Genomic DNA, 27633 nt, shown 5'->3' on the forward strand with positions numbered 1-27633 from the left:
TTGGGGCTCGGTGGAATTCTACCCGATACTGACGTTAAACGGGGTTTTTGGTCGTACCCGATTAAGTTGTTGTAACCCAACGTGGTCGAAACTAGAAATTTTCCAAATAAATATGTCACACCCCCAAACCAAGGATGGCGGAAACGTCTGGGGGTGGAGGACTTCATGTACAGTATCACAACAACGTGTATAATAGTGCTCAAAGTAAAAACAACCACCATAAATATAATTGCAAAAGTTACACCAAAGTATATGTTTACATGTTTCAAAAGCAATTACATTATGATGACAAAATAAATTTGTTGACGGTTTAGCGTCCCATCCTCAAAGCGATGAAGTTTGCCTGTTTCACTGACTTCCTGAGAATACAAGTAGTTTTAAAGAGTGTCAACACAAAGGTTGGTGAGTTCATAAGAGTTTTGTTTGAAGTAGAAACCGTTTTTCCTTGTAAAATCGATTTAGTTTGATTTCCAGAAAATCCAATATTTTCTTAGTTAAGTATGAATAGAAATAATCCTGCATGATGCATTAATGAACCCTAGAGTAATCCGTAGAGTTCCTCTATAATCGTCCAACATATATAAGTTATATAAGGTTTAACTTAGATAAAACGTTGAATATAGTGGGTCTGCCCCAGGTCCACAACCCAATGAGGAACAGGAGATGAGGCGGGCACCACCAATTCTAGGCCAATCAAGACTAAACTCTTATATGACTCAAACATATACGCTCAGCGACCATAGTTGAAGTCTAACAATTCTAGAGGAAATATAGTTTAATATCATAATAACTTTGTATAGAGACCCGGTACTTTGTATCTGTACTCCTTTTTGTATAGAGACCCGGTACTTTGTATTTGTACCCATAGAGATAAAAGGTGATTTTAAATCAACATAAAACTCATTTAGGTTTTTAAAAATAAAATCCCGTAAACTTATGGATTGTTCCCTATGTGAGCCGTTATAATCATACTATGACTATGTGAACCTGCCACGACGTTCTCAGTGTCGCGAAAAATGAAATGACATTTGTCACCCGTAGACCTGCAGATCCCACTGTAGCTAGCAGCGAGGTGTGGGGTGTCAATCCCAATATAGATCTATATACAAGTATCACGTTCTCCCTCCAGGAGATTCTGATTATAACTACCAGGAATTATATCCCGCACTCGGACGTACGGGGAGAGAGATAGAGAAACTCACAATATAGGATAACAAGTTTACGTGAAATGTGTGTGAAAATAAATATTTCTTGTATGAATGTACCCTTCTTGTACGAGTGCGTAGAGTGATGTATCATAAACTATACCTATTATAGTTTATCTAAAATGTATGTACTATGTATGAACTCTTTTATGGAAAAGTATTAGTGTAGTGAATTTATCGAACTCTTTTCATAGTTTAATAGTGCGTGTTCCAAAATGAATGAATAATATTTAATATGAATGTTTTAGTTTCAGTCTATAATGATAAACTAGCAAGAAAACTCATTCAAATATTAGAATTTATGATTATACACTTTGCTCAACATAATACAAAGTGTTATGATATTTACATGCTGTTGGCAAAATTTAGCAATTCTGCCCTGTTTTGGAAAAATCATAGAAAAATCATACGAAGTCGAAAACTAGATCCGTAAATTCTGAGAGTTCACAAAATGTGTCTAGTTTGCTCATAATTTTTATCACAATTTATAATGACCTCTAACTTGGGTGAAAAAGTCCATAATCACAGACTGGTCCGGATTGTTGTTTGAAATGATAGGCAGTTTTGTAAAAATCACCATAAATTGTAGAAAAATCGTATGGAGATGTGCAAGTAGCCATTTTAAAGCTAAAAACTTGATCTATTTGCACCTTGTACAGTTTTGAAAACAAAAATAGTTAAGATGCCCAAAACAGTCCGTGAATGGAGTTGAACTTTTCTGATGAAGGCTGTTAGAAAAATCTAGTTATGTTCTTAGTGTCTTAACTTGTATTCCCCCCTGAAAACTTGAGAAAACATGAAAATGTAGGGGTATGAACTCACCTTGAGTGATTTCAGTAGATACGTGTTGAAGATGGAAAGTGTTCAACCCAAGAACACTTGAAGAATCACTTGAAGATTCGAAGCTCTAACACAATTATGAGAGAGTTTGTCTAAGATATCCATGATTTGAGTGGAAATAAATGAGATAATCATAAAGAGAATGGATTATGCTTACCAAATGTGGAGGAAAAACTCAAGATCAGCCCTTGAATCTCGAATTTCTAGAGAGAGAAAGTGAGAGAGGAAAGAGTTTGATCTTCTTGTGAAATGAGAGCAAAATGAGGGAAATGAGGAGAGAGGATGAATAATCAGTCCTCAAAAACTCGGGAAGAGGGTTAATTGAGTGGGAAAAGACGTTGATGTGACCTAGGTAAGGTGGGGAGGCATGGTTGGTCAGAGAGTGGGTGTGGGGCGGTTGCTTGTGACTGCGGATCAATAACACTACTTTGAATGCGAAGTTGGATTTAGCTTTGCTATAAGTTTCAATCGATTTTGAGAGTATTGTTCGCATTTGTATGAGTGTAGTCGATGAATTGATAAAGCTAGAACATATGAGTTTTGATTCGCAATTGGATTGATGATTGAGGGATGATTCGTGAAGAAAAACGCGAAGTCAAGGACTATGAAATTGTTGTTTTGCAAGAATTTAAAAAAACTCGATTGTGGAGTTGTTGATGCTCATTTTGCGAAAGTAAAACAATCGAGTGTTCGCATCTATGAATCAACTTGAAGTCAATTGGGTTAATATTCGCATATGGGTTCAGCATATGAATTTTTGATTTCGCAAGTTTAGAGTTCAAGAACTAAACTGTATTCGCATCTGGAATGAAAATTTTGTGAATCGCATTTGATTGATTAGGTTAAAATGCGAAGGGATGCGAAGGGTGTAAGAATGAAGATGCGAAAGTGATTAATGCGAAGGGATGCGAAGGGTGTAAGAATGAAGATGCGAAAGTGATTAATGCGAAGGGATGCGAAGTATTTCACAGTAGAATGCGAATTGGGGAAGAAAACAGAAGATTTCAAATATTGTCCCTGGAGTTTCGCATTTTTTTTTTTTTTTGAAATAAATACTCAACTTCGCAAATGGGGTCATAAAATGATGAAATTGCAGAAGAGTTTCGCATTTTTGGAAATAAATACTCAACTTCGCAATTGGGGTCATAAAATGATGAAATTGCAGAAGAGTTTCGCATTTTTTTGGAAATAAATACTCAACTTCGCAAATGGGGTCATAAAATGATGAAATTGCAGAAGAGTTTCGCATTTTTTGGAAATAAATACTCAACTTCGCAAATGGGGTCATAAAATGATGAAATTGCAGAAGAGTTTCGCATTTTTGGAAATATAAATGAGAATATATCTTTTGTTGTTTTAATTAAGGAAATAAATATTTTATATGAATACTCACCAGAAAAAACGCATATCATACATTCCCGATGAGTATGCATCATTGATTTATCAGTTTGGCTCGCCACGTACTACAGTTTTTAGGTTAAAGAGATCTAGTTGTACGTACTTTTCGATTCATGTTTTCTTATTAGAGTAGTGGGTTGTTTAGTAAATACTGAACGTAAGTCCAAGTACACAAGGGTTAGTTGAGCTGAGAGGTTTGACTTGTTGACTTTATTTGACTTTGAATTGACCAGAATTTGACGGTTGTCACATCATCCCCCCGTTAAAGGGAATTTCGTCCCGAAATTTGCACTTCGAATGGGGATCCAGGAATTTAGAGGAAAGATGGGGATGACTTTTCGTAGTACGAGAATTTGATTATGGTAAGGAATAACTCGCCCGATGTCACATGATTACTACTATGCATGCTTTAATCGATGCTAGATTTAGCATATAGAGAAATTCGGGATCTAAATGTCGATGTTAGGAACACGTACTGATATTTGCGGGCAGTTCCGGAGTGGTTTCTCCTTCGGTGATTGCAAACACCCTCCCGCCACCACCAGCATCTCTTGTCCTTGGGCATTCCCTTATAAAGTGTCCCGTTTCTCCACACTCGTAACAGGTTGGGCTTGCTCCAGAGCCGGGTACCTGGTTGATGGGTCGTGCTGGTGCCTTACAGAAACGAGCAGTGTGCCCCTCTCTGTCGCAGTTTTTGCAATGCAACTTTCGACAAGCCCCAGTGTGATGGAAGTTACACTTGTTGCATTTTGGAAGTGTTCCTGCGTATGGTTTCATGGGAGTTGGTGTGGTGAGGGTTGTGGCAGCATGAACAGCAAGGATCTGTTGCTTCTTAGCGAGGCCTTGGGTTGATTGGTCTTTCTTGTTGTCCCAAAACTTTCTTTCGTTGTTCCCTCCTCTTGCTTGGGTATGGGTGGTTGCCATAGTGTCATGGCGGGCATGGTGGTCAATGAGTTGTTGTGCTAACTCCTTGGCGCTGTCGAAGGTAGTTGGTCTTGAGGCGAGCACGCTATCTTGAATTTCGGGGGACAATCCCCAGAGGTAACGCTCCAACTTTTTGTCTTCCGGGGTGACCATAGCGGGACAAAGGAGTGCTAGATCACAAAATCGGTTGGTGTAAGTTGTAAGGTCGGAGCCTGCCATTCTGAGATTCCATAGTTCTTGCTCCAGCTTTTGCACTTCACCTCTTGGGCAATATTCCTTCAACATCATCTTCTTTAAGTCCTCCCAACTTAACGAGTTAGCCACTGCAAGCGTAAGCGACTTAACTTTGCCGTTCCACCAAGTGAGAGCTCTTCCGATGAAGGTGAATGTCGCGTACTTGACTTTGCTCGCTTCGGGGCAAGCGCAAATCTCAAAGATCGCTTCGGTCCTCTCGAACCATTGAATTAGTGCGAGGACACCCCCACTTCCATCAAAGGAATCGGGTTTGCCATTTGTGAAGTCCTTGTAAGTGCATTCCCTTGTGCGTCCTGCACTATCCCCGTGGTTAGGGTTTGTGGCTCCAGATCCAGCACCACCATTGCTATTTGTGCCAATTTGTGACATTGCAGCTACCACGGCTGCTGTCACTGCAGCTTGGAACATTTCAGGATCAAACTGGGGAGGTGGCGTCGGAGGTGGTGGCGCTGTGCTGCCCGAAGGTCTGGGTCTTTTCCTTGGTGGCATTGTTCTGTCATGAGTTTGCAAAAAGGAAAAATGATCAGATGATAAGTTTCTACTAGTAAAGACAAGTCAGTTGTTATAGAATTTGATTTTTCCTGCATTTTTCTTCGATTTAAGAATTCCTTATATGTAGTTCATAAAGGAAGTCCATATGAATGAACTTCACGAGTTAGTGGGTTTTGTGGTTTCTCTTAGATTTTTCACGAGTGTGTTCAAGGCGCTTGGTGCGGATCGTATGTATTCTTGCATTTGCATCAACCTTTGCGATACTATGGAGAGTCGTTCTACCCAGAATCTCGTTTCGGGCAACTCTATGGACCAGGATTGGAAAAATTGTATCTGTTTGAGCTTCCTTCGTTTATGTTGTAGAAGCTTCGTTCTCTACTAAACGACATATGTTGGTCTTGTTCTTTGCTCCAGGTTTCCAAGCACTCTACCCAAGGAGGCGTCGGGCCTTGAAAAGTTGGACAAGGGTTAGGATTCGGAACAAGAGTCATCGGGGTTAAGTTCTCCACTTCAGGGTCGGAATCAGAACCATCAGCATAGCCTTCAGCTTGGTGGCCATCTACAGGGGTTGGGTAATCATTCTCTGGCTCCTCTCCGAGCCATTTGGTATTGTCGTGGTTAGGGTAGTACGGGTCGTCGTGTGGATGGAAATCCAGCCATGATATCTTCGCGAGAAATGGGGATATAAGAAACAATTAAGCAAACGTACTAATTAGTTAATTATACGATGATCTTTATCAGGTACTTCAACAAATTGTTTAGTGCATACTAATTATATGTATTCGGGACAGGATAGACCTTCGAATAAGCGACCCTAACTCTAAATCCCCAATCCAACGAGAACAGGAAGTAGAGCAAAGATCCACAGATTCTAAGTCTATGACGTCCTGGATACATAAAATTTTAATGTATCCACTAAGCAACTATTGACCTATTGATAAAGATCTATTTAGTTCTCACATATGTAATTTTAATAATGCCAAAATACCCCTATGGTATTTCATTGTGGTAGTGTTGGTAAATTTTTAGACTTGTTGCCACATCACAACCATTCTTGGGCATATGCTAATCACTCCTCGGACCAGCATAGTTGATCAGGCTATGCTATTCCCAAGACTGATCATACATCCCCAGGCTTACCTGTGATGTCCAACAATCTTTACTTTTGTTTTGTCCTAAAATGATGCTGACCTTAGTATGTATGCATGCATGTATACTTTTAACAAAAGTTATTTATTCTTAAAGGTATAGTGGTTTTGAAATCTTAAAATCAGAGACCTTAGTCCCAATGCATTCATAGTTTGTATATCTTATGTGGTTCGATATACTTAGTTCACTATAAACAATGCTCTGATACCAATCTGTCACACCCCCAAACCAAGGATGGCGGAAACGTCTGGGGGTGGAGGACTTCATGTACAGTATCACAACAACGTGTATAATAGTGCTCAAAGTAAAAACAACCACCATAAATATAATTGCAAAAGTTACACCAAAGTATATGTTTACATGTTTCAAAAGCAATTACATTATGATGACAAAATAAATTTGTTGACGGTTTAGCGTCCCATCCTCAAAGCGATGAAGTTTGCCTGTTTCACTGACTTCCTGAGAATACAAGTAGTTTTAAAGAGTGTCAACACAAAGGTTGGTGAGTTCATAAGAGTTTTGTTTGAAGTAGAAACCGTTTTTCCTTGTAAAATCGATTTAGTTTGATTTCCAGAAAATCCAATATTTTCTTAGTTAAGTATGAATAGAAATAATCCTGCATGATGCATTAATGAACCCTAGAGTAATCCGTAGAGTTCCTCTATAATCGTCCAACATATATAAGTTATATAAGGTTTAACTTAGATAAAACGTTGAATATAGTGGGTCTGCCCCAGGTCCACAACCCAATGAGGAACAGGAGATGAGGCGGGCACCACCAATTCTAGGCCAATCAAGACTAAACTCTTATATGACTCAAACATATACGCTCAGCGACCATAGTTGAAGTCTAACAATTCTAGAGGAAATATAGTTTAATATCATAATAACTTTGTATAGAGACCCGGTACTTTGTATCTGTACTCCTTTTTGTATAGAGACCCGGTACTTTGTATTTGTACCCATAGAGATAAAAGGTGATTTTAAATCAACATAAAACTCATTTAGGTTTTTAAAAATAAAATCCCGTAAACTTATGGATTGTTCCCTATGTGAGCCGTTATAATCATACTATGACTATGTGAACCTGCCACGACGTTCTCAGTGTCGCGAAAAATGAAATGACATTTGTCACCCGTAGACCTGCAGATCCCACTGTAGCTAGCAGCGAGGTGTGGGGTGTCAATCCCAATATAGATCTATATACAAGTATCACGTTCTCCCTCCAGGAGATTCTGATTATAACTACCAGGAATTATATCCCGCACTCGGACGTACGGGGAGAGAGATAGAGAAACTCACAATATAGGATAACAAGTTTACGTGAAATGTGTGTGAAAATAAATATTTCTTGTATGAATGTACCCTTCTTGTACGAGTGCGTAGAGTGATGTATCATAAACTATACCTATTATAGTTTATCTAAAATGTATGTACTATGTATGAACTCTTTTATGGAAAAGTATTAGTGTAGTGAATTTATCGAACTCTTTTCATAGTTTAATAGTGCGTGTTCCAAAATGAATGAATAATATTTAATATGAATGTTTTAGTTTCAGTCTATAATGATAAACTAGCAAGAAAACTCATTCAAATATTAGAATTTATGATTATACACTTTGCTCAACATAATACAAAGTGTTATGATATTTACATGCTGTTGGCAAAATTTAGCAATTCTGCCCTGTTTTGGAAAAATCATAGAAAAATCATACGAAGTCGAAAACTAGATCCGTAAATTCTGAGAGTTCACAAAATGTGTCTAGTTTGCTCATAATTTTTATCACAATTTATAATGACCTCTAACTTGGGTGAAAAAGTCCATAATCACAGACTGGTCCGGATTGTTGTTTGAAATGATAGGCAGTTTTGTAAAAATCACCATAAATTGTAGAAAAATCGTATGGAGATGTGCAAGTAGCCATTTTAAAGCTAAAAACTTGATCTATTTGCACCTTGTACAGTTTTGAAAACAAAAATAGTTAAGATGCCCAAAACAGTCCGTGAATGGAGTTGAACTTTTCTGATGAAGGCTGTTAGAAAAATCTAGTTATGTTCTTAGTGTCTTAACTTGTATTCCCCCCTGAAAACTTGAGAAAACATGAAAATGTAGGGGTATGAACTCACCTTGAGTGATTTCAGTAGATACGTGTTGAAGATGGAAAGTGTTCAACCCAAGAACACTTGAAGAATCACTTGAAGATTCGAAGCTCTAACACAATTATGAGAGAGTTTGTCTAAGATATCCATGATTTGAGTGGAAATAAATGAGATAATCATAAAGAGAATGGATTATGCTTACCAAATGTGGAGGAAAAACTCAAGATCAGCCCTTGAATCTCGAATTTCTAGAGAGAGAAAGTGAGAGAGGAAAGAGTTTGATCTTCTTGTGAAATGAGAGCAAAATGAGGGAAATGAGGAGAGAGGATGAATAATCAGTCCTCAAAAACTCGGGAAGAGGGTTAATTGAGTGGGAAAAGACGTTGATGTGACCTAGGTAAGGTGGGGAGGCATGGTTGGTCAGAGAGTGGGTGTGGGGCGGTTGCTTGTGACTGCGGATCAATAACACTACTTTGAATGCGAAGTTGGATTTAGCTTTGCTATAAGTTTCAATCGATTTTGAGAGTATTGTTCGCATTTGTATGAGTGTAGTCGATGAATTGATAAAGCTAGAACATATGAGTTTTGATTCGCAATTGGATTGATGATTGAGGGATGATTCGTGAAGAAAAACGCGAAGTCAAGGACTATGAAATTGTTGTTTTGCAAGAATTTAAAAAAACTCGATTGTGGAGTTGTTGATGCTCATTTTGCGAAAGTAAAACAATCGAGTGTTCGCATCTATGAATCAACTTGAAGTCAATTGGGTTAATATTCGCATATGGGTTCAGCATATGAATTTTTGATTTCGCAAGTTTAGAGTTCAAGAACTAAACTGTATTCGCATCTGGAATGAAAATTTTGTGAATCGCATTTGATTGATTAGGTTAAAATGCGAAGGGATGCGAAGGGTGTAAGAATGAAGATGCGAAAGTGATTAATGCGAAGGGATGCGAAGGGTGTAAGAATGAAGATGCGAAAGTGATTAATGCGAAGGGATGCGAAGTATTTCACAGTAGAATGCGAATTGGGGAAGAAAACAGAAGATTTCAAATATTGTCCCTGGAGTTTCGCATTTTTTTTTTTTTTTGAAATAAATACTCAACTTCGCAAATGGGGTCATAAAATGATGAAATTGCAGAAGAGTTTCGCATTTTTGGAAATAAATACTCAACTTCGCAATTGGGGTCATAAAATGATGAAATTGCAGAAGAGTTTCGCATTTTTTTGGAAATAAATACTCAACTTCGCAAATGGGGTCATAAAATGATGAAATTGCAGAAGAGTTTCGCATTTTTTGGAAATAAATACTCAACTTCGCAAATGGGGTCATAAAATGATGAAATTGCAGAAGAGTTTCGCATTTTTGGAAATATAAATGAGAATATATCTTTTGTTGTTTTAATTAAGGAAATAAATATTTTATATGAATACTCACCAGAAAAAACGCATATCATACATTCCCGATGAGTATGCATCATTGATTTATCAGTTTGGCTCGCCACGTACTACAGTTTTTAGGTTAAAGAGATCTAGTTGTACGTACTTTTCGATTCATGTTTTCTTATTAGAGTAGTGGGTTGTTTAGTAAATACTGAACGTAAGTCCAAGTACACAAGGGTTAGTTGAGCTGAGAGGTTTGACTTGTTGACTTTATTTGACTTTGAATTGACCAGAATTTGACGGTTGTCACAAAATATTTGGGATGATTTCACGTGTTTTCATTGTGTTCCGACACTTATGATGTCAAATAAGAAGTCCCAATTTAATTAATTTAAACTAAAGTTAATGGAAAACATGGAACGTAACGGTTCAACTGACAGAAACGGGTTACAACGACGGAAGGTTTTCGGATTGTCACAAAAGTGCTCTAAACTAAAAGTATACTTTTAAAAATATAAGTGTTTTATAATGAGTATACAAGTATATATATGCGTACCAGAAACCGTATCGCAAGTAGAACTAACACAAAAAGTATTATGATTGTTGGACGGCACAAGTAGACCTGGGGATGTATAATCAGGTCTGGGAATGACATAGCCTGATCAACCATGTCTAGAAGTGATTAACATATGCCCAGGAATGGTTATGGTGTTGCAACAAGTCTAAAACTTACCAAACTATATACAACAAAGGAGCAATAGAATAGAGCATACAACTTAAAATATTATAGGAGTATTTTATCTAGAGCTGAGCTCAGTGTAGAGATTCATTTCAAGTGTTGCTACTTACTTCCTTTCCAGCGATAGTTTACATGTATGGGTAGATTTTCCTTGTATATTGCTTAGTAGAACACTTTATCTATCAAGTTAAGATATGTATGGTTCCATACTGCTTGATTCTAAAATCTAGAGGACTTACCATCCTCTTCTTCGTGATTATTTTAGAGAAAGATGCCTCCCAGAAAGAGACTCGGCAAAAAGAACAGCAACCCTCCGTCAGATCCGCCACCACTATCTCCTTAGTTCGACCCAGTGATGTTCCAAGTAGCAGTTACAGCCGTTGTGGCTGCTGCGATGTTGTAGATCAATTCTTGTGGCACTAGTGGGTCAGGAAGTGGTACCCACCCGCTTAACCTCGATGGTGGTTTGGGCACCCAAAGGAGTGTTCCTACAAAGACTTCATGAACGCAAAGCCCAAAACCTTTGATGGCAATGGAGGTGTTATTTCCTTAACCTGTTGGATTGAGAAAATCGAATCAGTTTTTGAGATTTGTGTGTGTCCTGAAGCAACTAAGGTGAAGTTTGCTGCCTACTCCTTCACCGATGGAGCACTGACTTGATGGAATAGCCGAGTCATTTCCCTAACTCTACCGGTAGCCAATGCCATGGATTGGGAGAGTTTAAAGGAACTAATGCTTGCGGAGTACTGCCGAAGAGGCAAGATTCAGAAGTTGGATCACGAGCTCTGGAACCTAAAGATGAAGGGTTCCGATATTGCTACTTATATAGCTAGATTCTCCGATTTGAATCTTCTATGTTTAGGGTTGGTTATCCCGGAAAGCAAGAAAACAGAGAGGTACATTTAGGGATTGATGCCCCCAATCAAGGAAATGTTTTGGCTGCTAAACCTCTCACATTTGACAGCGCCAAGTGTTTAGCGCAAATAGATGACAAGGATGATCTTGATGCAGTGGCAGCCGTTTCCGAACGACCAAAAGTGAGTGGTGAAAAGAAAAAGCTCTGGAACAAGCTCAAGGGCAAGTCTTCACAGGAGCCCTCCAAGAAGCAACAAACATTTGCAGTCTATGCTGCTACCATCCTGATGTCATTCCCGCTACCCCAATAACTCCCAACTGTTATGTTGGAAACCTGCCCTTGTGTGGCAAATGCAACTTCCATCACTTGGGAGTTTGTAGAGAGATGCAGTGCGACAAATGTAGCAGAAAGGGGCACCCAAATCGTTTCTTTAAGACACCACCCCAACCAACCAATCAGCCCTCTGGCGTTGGAGTAAGTCAAGCCTGCTATGGCTGTGGGGAAAGCGGACACTTCAAGAGGAATTATCCCAAAGAAACAATAGTTGGCAACACACGGAAGGTGTTAGCCATGGGCCAGGAGGAAGCAATCGTTGATCCCACCGTAGTTTCGGGTACGTTCCTCCTTGAAAACTCTTATGCATGCATTCTCTTTTATAGTGGTGCGGAGAGGAACTTTGTTAGTCATGCATTTAAACATCTACTTAATCACAAATCCCAACCATTAATCGAAACATTTACCATCGAGATGGCTAACAGAAAGAACGAGAGTACTAACAACGTATTCATAGGCTATACCCTTACCTTAAACGACCATTCTTTTCCAATCGACCTTATGCCAGTTTCCATAAAAAGCTTTAATGTCATCATTGGTATAGATTGGCTGAGCCCCAATCGTGTTGATATCCTTTGTTATGAAAAATCCATTCGTCTTAATCTACCATTTGGCAAAACTCTCGTTATCATTGCAGATAAACTCAGCTCAAGTCTTTGTATCATCTCGAGCATCAAAGCCCAAAAATATATGCGAAAGGAATGTCATGCATTCCTAGCCCATGTCATTAATGAAAAACAGGAGGTTAAAGACCTCAAAAGCATCCCTGAAGTTTGCAACTTTCCCGATGTTTTCCCTGAAGTTCTTCCCGGAATTCCACCCAAGTGGCAAGTCGAGTTTTGATGTGATCTCACCCAAAATTAAGGTTTAAACACGTTTCGCCCGATCGTTCTTTTGGTTGCAGAATAGTAAAACAAAGGTGGAAACCGCGACCCGTTGTCTATTAAGATACAAGAAGCTTGGTATAAAACGCCACAACCAACCCACCAAATTGATTGATAACTTTGAACGCCACAAGCTATGAAAACCTGATAAGTTCAAAAGTTCACAAAGGATGAAAAGGAGTTAAAAACTCACAAAGTGTATTCAAAACTTGATTGATTTTGAATGGATACATAGACCACGTTTTTATAGTGTATATTATGAACCTAGACATGGTTTATCACAAGTTTTTATATTCACACACATTTCATGTAAATTTGTTAATCTATAGTTTGAAAAATTAATAACACTAATACATTCCCATAAAAGAGTTCATACATATTACATACATTTTAGATAAACTATAATAGGTATAGTTTATGATACATCACTCAACGCACTCGTACAAGAAGGGTACATTCATACAAGAAAGATTTATATTCACACACATTTCACGTAAACTTGTTAACCTATATTGTGAGACTCTCTCTCTCTCTCTCCCCGTACGTCCGAGTGCGGGATATAATTCCTGGTAGTTATAATCAGAATCTCCTTGAGGGAGAACGTGATACTTGTATATAGATCTATATTGGGTTTGACACCCCACACCTTGCTGCTAGCTACAGTTGGACCTGCAGGTCTACGGGTGACAAATGTCATTTTATTTTTCGCGACATTGAGAACGTCGTGGCAGGTTCACATAGTCATAGTATGATTATAGCGACTCACATAGGGATATAACAATCCATAAGTTTACGGGATTTTATTTTTAAAACCTAAACGAGTTTTATGTCGATTTAAAATCACCTTTTTATCTCTATGAGTACAGATATTACTGTAAACTTTTGGTTTTGGTAGTTACGACTACACATCATTTGAAATCACATTTATACTTTTAAGTATGGTCAATACTTGTTATTTCTCGGTCCTCTAATTTAGGACTACATATATATAAAGTATTAACGAACATGAGAACATACAGAAATTTCATTTAATTCAAACACGTCCATGTCCATTTAAGTGCATAATATTTTCTATTAATAAGAAAGGTTACTTATACATTTTGGTCTTCAGTCACAAGACTACATTACGCAGATTTTAAAGAAAATATCGGGTTTTCTGGATACATATTCTAACGCTTTTACAAGGAAAACGATTTACTTTTCCAACGAAATCTCTTATGAACTCACCAACCTTTGTGTTGACACTTTTCAAAACTACTTGTATTCTCAGGAATTCAGTGAAAATAGGAAATCAACAACGTTTTGAGGATGGGACGATAAATCGTCAAACAGTTCATTTTGTATTATAATGTAATTGATGTGAATCATGTAAACATGTGCTTTGATGTAACGTTTTCAATTATATTTGTATTGGTTGTATTTACTTTGAGCACTATTATACTCATTGTTGTGATACTCTACATGAAGTCCTCCACCCCCGGACGTTTCCGCCATCCTTGGTTTGGGGGTGTGACAATAATTATTTCATAAGTTTTAGAAATGTCCCCGCCGGGTGACGGAAACTTAATCGGGTGCGACCTAAAGCTTCGTTTAAGGCCGGTATCGGGTAGAATTCCACCATATCCAAGTTTTAGGACCTATATAAACGTGTTTAAGCATCCATTTGAAGCTTTTTCTTTCTCTCTCTACTCTCTCTCTAACCTCTCTCCTGAATCCAAGTTTAAGGGTCCAAAACTCAAATTTAAGGCCTCAAATCTCTAAGGTACTTTCCCTAGCTTGTATTGTAACCTTCTTAGCCTTCAAATTCGAGTTCAAAGCATGGATTAAGACCACATTCATGAGTTTACGGCCATGGAGCCTTCATGGGCCGTAAACTCATATAACATGGGTTTTTAAGCCCTAAAACCCCTCCTAAGCAATTTTGGACTTTATATATGGCTTAATGACTTCATGGAAAGGACTTATAACATTTAAACATTGATTTTGAGTCATTTGAAGGAGTTTACGGCCAAGGCATAAGCTTGGGCCGTAAACTCATGTAAATGGGGTTTTCATGACCTTAAACCCTTCCAAATCACAAACAAGGCTTAGATATGACTTGTAGAATATTGGTTTTAGCATTTGGACACATTAAACATGATGTTTGGGGGACAAACAAGAGTTTACGGCCAAGGCATGTGCTTGGGCCGTAAACTCCTCTAAAAGGGGGATTTAGTGCCTTTAAACATGTCCAAATGCCTTGAAACTCAACCAATGACCTTGTGGTAAATCCTAGAATCATCTAAAAATGATATGGAGACCTTAAACACATCAAATAAATTATATATAGGAGTTTACGGCCTAAGCACATAGCCTTTGGCCGTAAACTCATAAAGACATGCCAAAATGTCCTTAAACCACCCCTAAAGCCTTGGAATGAATTTTAGAAGTCCTTACAAACAAGTTTTTGGCATTAAAACACATGGAATCACTCTCTAAGAGAGTTTACGGCCATGAGAGGGGTCTCATTGGCTGTAAACTCCAAAAACCCCTTCAAAACTTCATACAAATGCATATAAGGTCTTGAAACAATTTTAGCAATCACATGTGATTTGTTTTAGCACCATTTAACACCATTTTGATGAGTATTAAGGATTTTACGGCCAGGAGCCTATGCTAGGCCGTAAACTCCCATAAATGTGTCATTTTGATGTTAAAAATCCATTCCAAGACTTTGAACCAAACCTAGAAAAATTCCCCTAAGTGTTTGAAGTCATTTTTGGCCATAATTGACCCCACCATGAGTTTACGGCCGTAAACTCATGGGGAATGGGTCTTGCAGCCGTAAACTCCCTAAGGGGTGTTCCTTTGAAGTCCCAATTCATTATCCTAACTATATGTGTCCCTAAATGTCACCCGGGTCCCTCCAAACACTTGTATCAGGGTGTTTTCGCGACTAGAAACAATTGTCCCTATCAAATAATCAATCTAAGTCCTAATTAGATACAAATGTGTATTTTTACATTATACTTAGGAACCTCGTGTGTTTACAAGCCCCAGATCAACTCTTAGCATCCAAATCGTCACATTTCTCGTTCGGTGAGTTCATACCCCTACGCCCTTTTCCGTGTTTTTCAATGTTTTCAGGGGGGAATACAAGCAAACTATAACTGTTTTCAAATCATAACATTGATATGTTTCAAATATATCTGACAAACTTATAAACTCTTTTACTCCTTATGTATTATGCTGAGCATAAGGAATGATTTATTAATTACAACTAAATGTATTTTAGTTAAGAAAATAACCAAACTAATCAAATTATTATGGGAATAATTTGGGGTTCTTTACTGTTCGTTTTATCATGTACTGATATCTATATAGAGTTATTAGATAAACTATGTCTGATTCAGTTTATCTCCGTATCATTTGAATGTATTGTCAGATAATTCCATTGTATGTATCTATATTCGCTGTATTATGTTTCATAATCTTCTGTATGTCGATGTCGTATGAGAACACTGTGAATAGTTTAGTACTAGTTTGTGAGATAGTCTAGTATGGATGATCAGTAAATCCTCCCCGGAAGTGTAACCAGAGTCTCCTAGAGGGAGAGCGCGGAATTTGTGAATAGATCTATTCGGGACTGACAATCCCACACCTTAACTGCTAGCTACAGTTAGGCGGGCATGCCTGGGGTGCCAAATTTCTGGATATCGTTTCGACGTCTGACTAACATCAAGGAGGTCTCGTTGTCGTATTAGCATGGTTACTCGACTCACAACATGTATTAATATTAGTTTATTCACAACTTGGGTTTTAGAATCTATATCTCGTTCGGGATAGTGATCCCATGGTTTTATCAAACTAATTTGTATCTAGTCCGGGATAGTGATGCCATGGTTTTCAAATATTATTCTTAGTATATCAAACTATCTTGTAATTAGTTCGGGATGTTAGTCCCAAGGTTATCAAACTACTTTCTATCTACAATTCGTGTATATTATGGTATTTCATATCTAATTCGGGATGTTTGCCCCATGGTTTTAACTATATCTTATACGGGATAGTAATCCCATTGTTTTGAATCTATAACTATTACGGGATAGTAATCCTATGGTTTAAACCTATATCTTGTCAGGGATAGTGATCCCATGGTTTTTAATCTATATCTATTACGGGATAGTAATCCCATGAATTCAATCTATATCAAGCACGGGATGATAATCCCATGGTCTAAATCTATATCTTGTCCGGGATAGTGATCCCATTGTTTTTAATCTATATTTCCATATATATCAAATTATCTCGTGTCTAGTCCGGGATAGTAGTCCCATGATCTTAAATCAGTATTTTCACATGTGTCAAACTATCTTATATCTCTTACGGGATAGTGATCCCAAGATTTTCAACATATAGTTTTGTGTATTAAACTATACTTTGTGATATACAACTGGTCTTACAATTAGGAAAATATGGGATTTTCCTGGGGTAAAATACAATACGTAATCAAATTGGTAACAAATGATAACTAAACTAACTTCACATAAGAAAATATGGGATTTTCTTGGATAACAAACCTTTTCGGAAACTAAAGGAAACCGATACATTTTCATAAAACAAAACCGCTTATGAACTCACCAGCTTTATGTTGATTTTCAAACCGCTTGTATTCTCATGTCCAAGTTAGACAGGTACCCGGTGATCTCTTTTGGTGAAGACGGAGTTTGTGGAAGACTCGTCTCAACTTTTGTTAATATGATACATATGTATATCTTGTATAACTTTACTTTTGAAACGAATGTAAACTTTCGTATATATGTAATGTAATGGTTGTTTACTGTGATTACTATGTACATTGGATTTGATACACAACGTGGAGTCCACCCGGAAATGTTTCCGCCTTTGATTTTCGGGGTGTGACAGGATATACTGTTCTGGTTAGGTACCAATGTATTCCCAGTAAAGTCCCATACCTTACTGATTGTGTTTTACCAATTGTGAAAGATGTAAAGTTATCCGGTTTGTTACCCTTTTCTTGTTATGTAAACGTTCCCCAGGAAAGTCCCATACTTTCCTGACTGTTGGTTATCAATGTAAAAGATGTATTACGTTATTCATTATTACTCTAGAGTAAATCTCTGTTATCCTAATTGCGAGTTCCATAACCATACAATAGACTAAATGTGGCAATAAGTAGTCCACATCACCTTATGACTCTCATCACCCTTGAACCTTTCGGTTCGGCTGTAGGTAGCAGCCAGGTGTGGGGTAGTCAGCCCCGTATAGATCTATACACTCAAGTCACGCTCTCTAAATCCCAGAGATTCTGGTTACGGGTGTAGTCCTCCACTCGCGTATCTCTGTGGAGTGTTCTCCGAGGACATGTCTCCAATCATACGAATTAACAAATTACTAGTAATAATATGATAGTCCTCCACTCGCGTATTTCCGTGGAGTGTTACCGAGGAAAAAACAGTGTACAGGTATTATGTTCAAACGTTCTAATGTCATGCTTTTAACTGATAAAATGTGGAAAGGCATTTGTGAAATATATGAAAAACATAACAGTTTAAAACCCATTTCACAAATATATGTTTACGTGATCTGCATGTTCAAACAGTTATCAGTGGTAGTAATCAGTGTTAAAAGCATATAAAATGTGAAACACACACATGAAAACAAGTTTTGAGTACAAGGAACCTCTTGTACTTTGCTTGTGTCCCCCCCCCCTTAAAAACAATTAAAAATAGTGAAAAATAGTAGGGGTATGAACTCACCGCTTGATGTAGGGTTCGAGTGTCGACGGATGCCCTGAATGTCCATGGCCCCTATTATTCATGTGACGACACAGAGATGAGTTAGAATTAAGGTGTTTCATGACTAAACATGATGGGAAAACACCTTTAGGGCTTGGAATTACTAAGAATAAGTACCCTAGGATCCAGGCTTAAAGATTTATGCAAGTTTAGGGCCAAATATGGGCATTAAAGTGAGTGTATGGCCTTGAAAATGAGTGTGCGACTGGGGTGTGCGGCCAGGAGTGTGTGTGAGGCAGCACACAAGAGTGTGCGGCCGTACAGAGTGTGTGTGCGGCCGTACACAGGAGTGTGTGGCCATACACTCCTCATTTGAGTCCATTTGATGACTTTTGAAGTGTTTGCTCTTCACACTTAGGAGGTTTGAAGGTATGCCGCCCCATATGAAGGTGTGTGGCCGTACACCTTCAAGGGATGATGAACATGATGAATATGGTAAGTTTTAATCTTGGGATTAAAGTGTTTACCACTATACTTAGCTTGAAGATGGAGTAGATCACAATTTGGAAGCTTTCCAAGTGTTCTTGGTTGATGATTTTAGAGAGAGAAAGTAGAGGGAGAAGAGAAACATCCAAATGAATGAATGAAGGGGTATCCATCCATATAAGGGTTTGAGAGTGAGGTTGTGGGGGTGTGTACGTTTGGGTGTGCGGCCACACACACCTTATTTAGTGTGTTTGGTCCGATTTTGTGATATTTAAGCACTTTCCAACTCCTTCTAGAGCTTATATCCAGGTTATACTAAGTTTAGAGCACTCAAATGGAACCACAAGATGTAACAAAAGATAATGAACTCGAGTTTTAGTGCTTAACACAGATCAATTACATGGCTAGAAGTTTTGGGTTGTCACATTATCCCCCTGTTAGAGGGAATTTCGTCCCGAAATTCAAAGTTACGGTACAAATCATGGATTTGGAAAGAGATGCGGATATTTCTGTCTCATTGAGTCTTCATGCTCCCAAGTGAACTCTGGTCCCCGCTTGGCATTCCAGCAAACCTTCACTATCGGGATGCGACTTTGTTTCGTGTGTTTGATCTCTCGATCCATGATTTCGATTGGTTCTTCCACAATGTTCAGGTTCTCATCGATCTCGATTTCATCAAGAGGGATCACAAGGGTTTCGTCGGACAAACACTTCTTAAGATTAGAGACTTGAAAGATAGGATGAATGTTTCTAAGTTCATGAGGTAAACGGAGTTTATAGGCTACTGGACCGATCCTGGCGAGGATCTCGAATGGTCCAATGTACCTAGGGTTAAGTTTCCCACGCTTTCCAAAGCATACCGTACCTTTCCAGGGCGAGACCTTCAACAGGACACGGTCTCCAACCTGGAATTCCAAAGGTTTCCGACGGTTATCAGCGTAACTCTTTTGGCGATCTCGTGATGCTTTCAATCGTTCTCGGAGCTGGATGATTTTCTTGGTGGTTTCACGGATGATTTCTGGACCAGTGAGAGTACTGTCGGGAAATCGACTCCTGGCCAACTGCGTGTCCCTTACCTCGGCCCAGCACAGAGGGGATCTGCACTTACGACCGTATAGGGCCTCAAATGGAGCAGCCTTGATGTTGGTGTGATAATTGTTGTTGTACGAGAACTTGATCAAAGGAAAATGTGTGTCCCACGACTTGCTGAAATCGATGACACAACCCTCAACATGTCTTCCAGGGTTTGGATAGTTCTCTCACTCTATCCATCGGTCTGAGGGTGATAAGTCGTGCTCATGTCAAGCTTAGTTCCAAGAGACTTCTGAAGAGACTGCCAAAATCTGGAGGTAAACCTGCTGTCTCGGTCAGAGATAATGGACGTAGGTACACCGTGCATTCGAACTACCTCTTGGATGTAGATCCGTGCAAGTCTCTCCATCTTAAACGATTCTTTAATCAAGATGAAGTGAGCGGATTTGATCAAACGATCGACAATTACCCAAATGGTATCGTACCCACTAGGACATTTGGGTAACTTGGTGATGAAGTCCATGGTAATCATCTCCCAATTCCATTCAGGTATCTCGGGTTGCTGGAGCAGACCCGAGGGTTTCTGGTACTCAATTTTCACCTTGGCGCAAGTCAGACGCTTGCCCATAAACGTAGCGATCTCGGATTTCATGTTCGGCCACCAGTATTGTTTCTTGAAGTCTAGGTACATCTTGTCTGAACCTGGGTGAACGGAGTATCTGGTCTTGTGTGCTTCTTCCATGACAATCTCCCTGACTCCTCCGGACTTTGGAATCCAAATTCGATCCATGAAGCAGTAGACTCCGTCACCTCTGATCTCAAGTTTCTTATCCATTCCCCTTAAGGCTTCACTTGATTTGTTCTCGGGTTTAAGGGCTTCTATCTGGACGTCTCGGACTTGGATGGATAAATGGGAATGGATAGTCATCGTCAGGGTCTTCACCTTTCGGCTTGAACTTTCCTTTCGGCTAAGGGCATCTGCTACCACATTGGCCTTACCGGGATGGTAGCGGATTTCACACTCATAATCGCTAAGTAGTTCTACGCATCGTCGTTGCCTCATGTTTAGGTCTTTCTGATTGAGGATGTGTTGTAGGATTTTATGGTCAGTGAAGATCGTACACTTGGTTCCGTAGAGATAATGTCTCCAAATCTTCAGTGCAAAGACTACAGCTCCTAACTCCAAGTCGTGCGTGGTATAGTTGACCTCATGTGCTTTCAACTGTCTTGAGGCATAAGCAATCACTTTTCCTCTTTGCATAAGCACGCAGCCTAAGCCCTGATTGGATGCATCGCAATAGACAATGAAGTCTTCCGTTCCTTCAGGTAGGGACAGAACAGGTGCACTACACAAGGCTTGCTTTAACGTTTGGAACGCTGATTCTTGCTTTTCGCTCCAACAAAAGGGTACACCTTTCCGCGTTAGAGTGGTTAGGGGTTTGGCAATTGTGGAAAAATTCTGGATGAATCTTCGATAATAGCCGGCGAGACCCAAGAATTGACGGATTTCTGTGGGTGTCTTTGGTGCCAACCAATTCTCTATCGCTTTAATCTTGGAAGGATCCACATGAATACCCTCATCGCTTACTACGTGACCGAGGAAAGTTACCTTCCGGATCTAGAATTCACACTTGGAAAATTTCGTGTACAGCTTCTCGGATCTAAGGGTTTCCAACACTAGCCGCAAGTGTTGTTTGTGGTCTTCTTTGCTCCTAGAGTAGACGAGGATGTTGTCAATGAACACGATAACGAACTTGTCTAAGAAGGAACGGCACACCCGGTTCATCAGGTCCATGAACACAGCCGGTGCATTGGTTAGACCGAAGGGCACCACTACGAACTCATAGTGTCTATATCGAGTTCTGAAAGCTGTTTTGGAAACATTACTCTCTTGAACTCGTAGCTAATGGTACCCTGACCGAAGGTCTATCTTTGAGAAGTAGTTGGCTCCCTGAAGTTGATCGAAGAGGTCGTCTATTCTTGGAAGAGGATATCGGTTCTTAACGGTCAACTTGTTCAACTCACGGTAGTCGATACACATCCGGAAGGATCCATCTTTCTTCTTTACAAATAAAACCGGAGCTCCCCAGGGTGAGGAACTCGGTCTGATGAAACCTTTGCTGAGTAACTCATCGAGTTGGCTGGCTAACTCTTGCATTTCTGCTGGAGCTAAGCGATACGGAGACTTTGCTACGGGGGTAGCTCCAGGAATTAGGTCAATGCAAAATTCTACCTGACGTTCGGGAGGAATTCCTGGAAGCTCTTCTGGAAAGACATCAGGAAAGTTACAGACTTCGGGGATGCTCGCGAGGTCTCTAATTTCCTTTTTCTCACCACTATACTTGGTCTGCTCAGGAGTGGTGGTGGCTTCTTCGACATCATCACTATGATCAATTAGGGTTTGGGCTAAGCTCTTGGCACTATCATAGGTATCCGGACGTGCTGCTAAAACGTTTCCCTTAGTTGGTTGGGTCAGCCCCCAGATGAACTTCTCTATCTTCTTACTCTCCGGGGTAACCAATCCCGCACAAAGTAGTGCCAAGTCATCAAATCTTGAAGTTTATGCGACAATATCGGAACCCTTCATCTTCAGGTTCCAGAGCTCATGCTCTAACTTCTGCATTTCGCCCCTAGGGCAATACTCAGCTAACAGGAGTTCTTTCATGGCTTCCCAACCCATGGCATTCGCTACAGGTAGGGTCAAGGATTTGACTCGGCCATTCCACCAAGTTAGAGCTTTATCAATGAAGGTACAGGCTGCGAATTTTACTTTATTAGATTCCGAACAAGCACAGATTTCGAAGATGTATTCGATTTTCTCGAACCATCGAGAAAGGGAAATGACACCTCCAGTGCCATTGAAATGTGTAGGTTTTGCGTTCATGAAATCTTTATAGGAACCCTCCTTTCGGCGTCCATGGCTATTTTCTTGGTTTTGGGGTTGGGGACCACCTTCTGAACTAGTGGGGTTCATTTGAGACATGGCGGCTGCTACTGCGGCAGTAACAGCTGCCTGGAACATTACAGGGTCAAATTCAGGAGGAGGTGGTGGCGGAGGAGGATTGTTGGTCTTGGAGCTGGGTCTCTTTCTTGGAGGCATCTTGATCTAATAAGATCAAGAAAAGAGAGGATGGTAAGTCCTCTGAATCGAATCGATAGATATGACAGATATATATATATATATATATATATATATATATATATATATATATATATATATATATATATATCTATATAGATATATATATATATATATATATATATATATATATATATATATATAATATATATATATATATATATATATATATTGAATAAGCGATAAAGCAGGAAAGAGCTATCAAAGCAGGTAAACTATCGCTAACGGAATGATCAAGGATCTATACGTGACCGAGGATTTCTACAAAGGATTGGTTCGAGAAATACTCCCATAGTATTTCATGATTCGCGACGACACTGGCTCGATGTTTGTGATATTAGGGTAAGTTTTAGGCATGCCGCATACCACAGTCACTCCCAAACACATGTTGGCCGTGTCTCGAATGAATATAGTTGGCCAGGCTATATTGATCCTAGACACGACTACATAACTATCCAGGTTTAACCACAGTATGCAACACCCATTTACTTATGTTTTATTCTACTTGTATTTACGGATCTCGACGGTTCGGTATACCTGTATACTTTTGAAAATACTTGTAGTTTGATGATACTTTTAAATTCAGAGCACTTAGGCCCTTTAGTGTTTATAGTTTTATACCATGTAAGGTTTGGTATACTTTATTCACTATAAACAAGGGCTCTGATACCAATCTGTCACACCCCGAAAACCGAAGGCGGAAACATTTTCGGGGTTGACTCCATGTTGAGTATCAAATCCAATGCACATAGTAAGTAAAGTAGAACAACCATACATTACATATTGAAAAGTTTTGCAGTTGCTACAATAGTAAAGTTATACATTTGTGATAGATAGTATATAATACAAAATGAACTGATCTTCTGCGCACTCCAACCTGGAACAAAATGATCTTCGGATACCTGTTCTAATGCTGACCTGAGAACACAAGCGGTTTGGAAATCAGCATAATGCTGGTGAGTTCATAAGCGGTTTTTGTTTTATGAAAATGTTTGAGTTTCCTTTCTGTTTCTGAAATGTTACGCACACCAAGAAAATCCCATATTTTCTTAAAAAGGTTGGTTATTGTTTCTCAACATGTAAAGTAAAGTTGTACACTGAAAACATGTTTACCCTTGTGAAATGTACAGTTAGGTTATCTGGGTGGATATACTGTTCTGGTTAGGTACCAATGTATTCCCAGTAAAGTCCCATACCTTACTGATTGTGTTTTACCAATTGTGAAAGATGTAAAGTTATCCGGTTTGTTACCCTTTTCTTGTTATGTAAACGTTCCCCAGGAAAGTCTCATACTTTCTCTACTGTTGGTTATCAATGTAAAAGATGTATTACGTTATTCATTATTACTATTGCGTAAATCTCTGTTATCCTAATTGCGAGTTCCATAACTATACAATAGACTAAATGTGGCAATAAGTAGTCCACATCACCTTATAACTCTCGTCACCCTTGAACCTTTCGGTTCGGCTGTAGCTAGCAGTCAGGTGTGGGGTAGTCAGCCCCGTATAGATCTATACACTCAAGTCACGCTCTCTAAATCCCAGAGATTCTGGTTACGGGTGTAGTCCTCCACTCGCGTATCTCTATGGAGTGTTCTCCGAGGACGTGTCTCCAATCATACGGATTAACAAATTTACTAGTAATAATATGATAGTCCTCCACTCGCGTATTTCCGTGGAGTGTTACCGAGGACAAAACAGTGTACAGGTATTATGTTCAAATGTTCTAATGTCATGCTTTTAATTGATAAAATGTGGAAAGGCATTTGTGAAATATATGAAAAACATAACAGTTTAAAACCCATTTCACAAATATATGTTTACGTGATCTGCATGTTCAAACCGTTATCAGTGGTAGTAATCAATGTTAAAAGCATATAAAATGTGAAACACACACATGAAAACAAGTTTTGAGTACAAGGAACCTCTTGTACTTTGCTTGTGTCCCCCCCCCCCTTAAAAATAGTTAAAAATAGTGAAAAAGAGTAGGGGTATGAACTCACCGCTTGATGTAGGGTTCGAGTGTTGACGGATGCCCTGAACGTCTATGGCCCCTATTATTCATGTGACGACACATAGATGAGTTAGAATTAAGGTGTTTCATGACTAAATATGATGGGAAAACAACCTTAGTTACGCACAGCCCTGATGGATATGGTGAGCCATAATAGCTTCTCTAAGGGATATTTTAGTTCTCTTGAATATTGTGGCCTATTATAACATGTGAGTTGATATAGTTACTTTTAAGTTTCATCCCCAAATTTTAATCTTATATGAATATAAACTATTTTTTATAAAAGTAATTACTATTTTGAAAACGTACCACTACTCGTCGACGACTCTGGGGTAGATTCTCCTGCGGTGATCATCAGAATGCATCCATCCGCTCCTGAGTTCCTTATTATTGGGCAGTCCTTCTGACCGTGTCCATTCTCACCACAGCCATAGCAGGCTTGGTTTTCTTCAGCTCTGAGGACTTGGGAGATCGGTTGAACCGGTGCCCTGCAATAACGGACGGTGTGTTCTTTTCTGTGGCACTTCAGACGCTTCATTTCCCGACATACTCCGGTGTGGTGAAAGTTGCATTTTCCACACTTCGGAAGGTTTCCATCATATCGATTGGCAGGTGCTGACGTAGTAGGCATTGTAGCGGTGTACATAGTACTCGCTGGTTACTATTGCGGGGTGTCTTATGTTGTTCTCTTCTTCTTTCTCTTGTTCTCCGACTTCTGATTATAATACTCTTCCCTGGATGGCTTGGGAATAGGGACTTTTACACCATGGCGGACTCCATGGTCGATCAGTCGTTGAGCCGGGCGTTTAGCACTATCGAATATGGCTGGGTTACATGATCCATGCATGGATCATGAAAGCCCAAAATGTGATGGATTAGTGATTACTAGTGGGCTAGAAGGTGGTTTGGGCTCAATGGTTGGGTTGTGCATGGTAACCCACAAATTGAATTAAGGTTGCATGAAGACTAGGGCAACATTTTTAAGGCTTCATAAGTGCTAAAAACATTACTATTTGCTTCATAAATCCTCCTAGCCGTTTTTGACACTCTTTGGTGGATTAGGGTTACACTTTAATGCTTATGATGACTCCTTAATGCTTCTTATGGCTCCTTAATGAAGCATAGCCGTTTTTTTTTTCATTCACAAGTCTCATGGACGTTTTTTTGTGTTCTTTCAAGAGTTACCTTAATTTCTATTTACTAGTTTTAATGAATAGTTGGTTGGTTGGCTTGGAACCACCAAATTTGTAATAAAGGCTTCATATAAAGCCAAATTATGCATGGAAAAAGTAATGCACGAATTTTAATCAAAGAACCATTATTTTCACTTTGAATTATTGTTATAATTCTCAAATTATCTTGTTGGGACGTGTTCTTGACTTGATACGAACTCAATCCAATAGGTCTTGGATTGTTTTCATCGGTATACAACTTAATAGGTCTTGAGTTGTTACTATACTAATCTATCTATTTCTTTCCATTCACATATCATTTGTGGTTGCTATTCTCTCTTAATTTACCTAAACACTACCATACTCACTAAATCAAGCCCATACACGCATCATAAGTGGTATCAGAGCGCAGAATGGATTTTGATGATCCAGAGTTCCTACAAAATCTTCGAGAAGCATTAAGAAACATCCAAGAAGGTGGAAATCGAAGGCAACCCCGCCGTGGTGAACATAGGGTTGTGGAAGAATTCAAGGTGTCTGAATTGCCTGAATTTGTTGGTGGAACTGATCCTGAACGCTACTTGGAGTGGGAAAGGAAGATTGAAAGAATGTTCGAGTACAAAGAAGTGGATGATGAAAAAAGCTGCAAGTATGCCATTCTCAAGCTAAGTGGTGGTTCTTCATTGTGGTTTGAAGGGCTTAAGGCCAAGAGAACCCGTGAAGGCAAAGAAAAAAATTGTTCTTGGCTTTCTCTAAAACGAAAGCTAAGAAAGAGATATGTTCCTTCTACTCATAGAATGGCCACTTACAAGAAGATTGCTGATTTGAGGCAAGGAAAAATGAGTGTTGGAGAATACATTGATGAATTTGAGAAGTTGTCCTTGATGGGGGATATTGAAGAAATTGAAGAACAAAAAATGACTCGTTTTCTAAAAGGGTTGAACTACAACATTGCCAATGTTGTGGAGTTATATCCTTTTGCTGATTTTGGAACTCTTTGTGGTTTGTGTTTGAAGTTGGAGGGGAAAACCAAAGCACGTTATGGTGGGAGTTCAAGTTGAAGTCTCGAAAGTCCCATGTCAAAGTCGTGGTCCAAGCCCGAGTCTAGCAATAGACAAAATTCTGTTTCTACTCCTTCTAGCTCTAGTAGTGTTCCCGTTGCTCCTAAACTTACTAGTGGTACCAAAGAAACTAGTTTGGCGAAAATTAGATGTTTCAAGTGTCAAGGTTTTGGTCATTACCAAAATGCTTGTCCAAACAAAAGGGTGGTGACTTTAAGGGAGGCCATTGAATGTCATGAAGAGTTGGAGGAAGAAGAGAGGTTGACGGGTATTTTTTATGATACACAACAAGAAGAGGAAGAAGAGGAGGAGGTAGAGTATGAAGCACCGGTGTATGATACAGTTTTGGTGCTTAGAACCCTTAAAACTCAAGGGGTTCAAACCGTGGCTGATGTGGATCAACGAGACCAATTGTTTCACACCAAATGTTTGGT

At 39.2% G+C, this 27633-nt stretch overlaps 1 protein-coding gene and 2 long non-coding RNA genes across 3 annotated transcripts; 1 reads left to right on the plus strand and 2 right to left on the minus strand.

Annotated features, from left to right (window-relative positions):
- Positions 1 to 224: 224 nt before the first annotated feature.
- On the minus strand, positions 225 to 2860 carry LOC145039082 (uncharacterized). The gene is made up of 3 exons (XR_013679722.1): positions 2203 to 2860; positions 2028 to 2112; positions 225 to 359 (listed from the first exon to the last, which is right to left on the minus strand). It is a non-coding gene; the product is annotated as an uncharacterized LOC145039082 (long non-coding RNA).
- Positions 2861 to 6586: 3726 nt separating this feature from the next.
- LOC145039083 (uncharacterized) lies at positions 6587 to 9222 on the minus strand. Its single transcript, XR_013679723.1, has 3 exons — positions 8566 to 9222; positions 8391 to 8475; positions 6587 to 6722 (listed from the first exon to the last, which is right to left on the minus strand). It is a non-coding gene; the product is annotated as an uncharacterized LOC145039083 (long non-coding RNA).
- Positions 9223 to 26551: 17329 nt separating this feature from the next.
- Positions 26552 to 27199, plus strand: LOC145040569 (uncharacterized). The gene has a single exon (XM_078988481.1). It carries the CDS (start codon positions 26552 to 26554, stop codon positions 27197 to 27199), a length of 648 nt encoding a protein of 215 aa, XP_078844607.1.
- The last annotated feature ends 434 nt before the right edge of the window (positions 27200 to 27633 follow it).

Source organism: Lactuca saligna, chromosome 4 (genome assembly GCF_052625555.1).
Source record: "Lactuca saligna cultivar CGN05327 chromosome 4, ASM5262555v1, whole genome shotgun sequence".
NCBI lineage: Eukaryota > Viridiplantae > Streptophyta > Magnoliopsida > Asterales > Asteraceae > Lactuca > Lactuca saligna.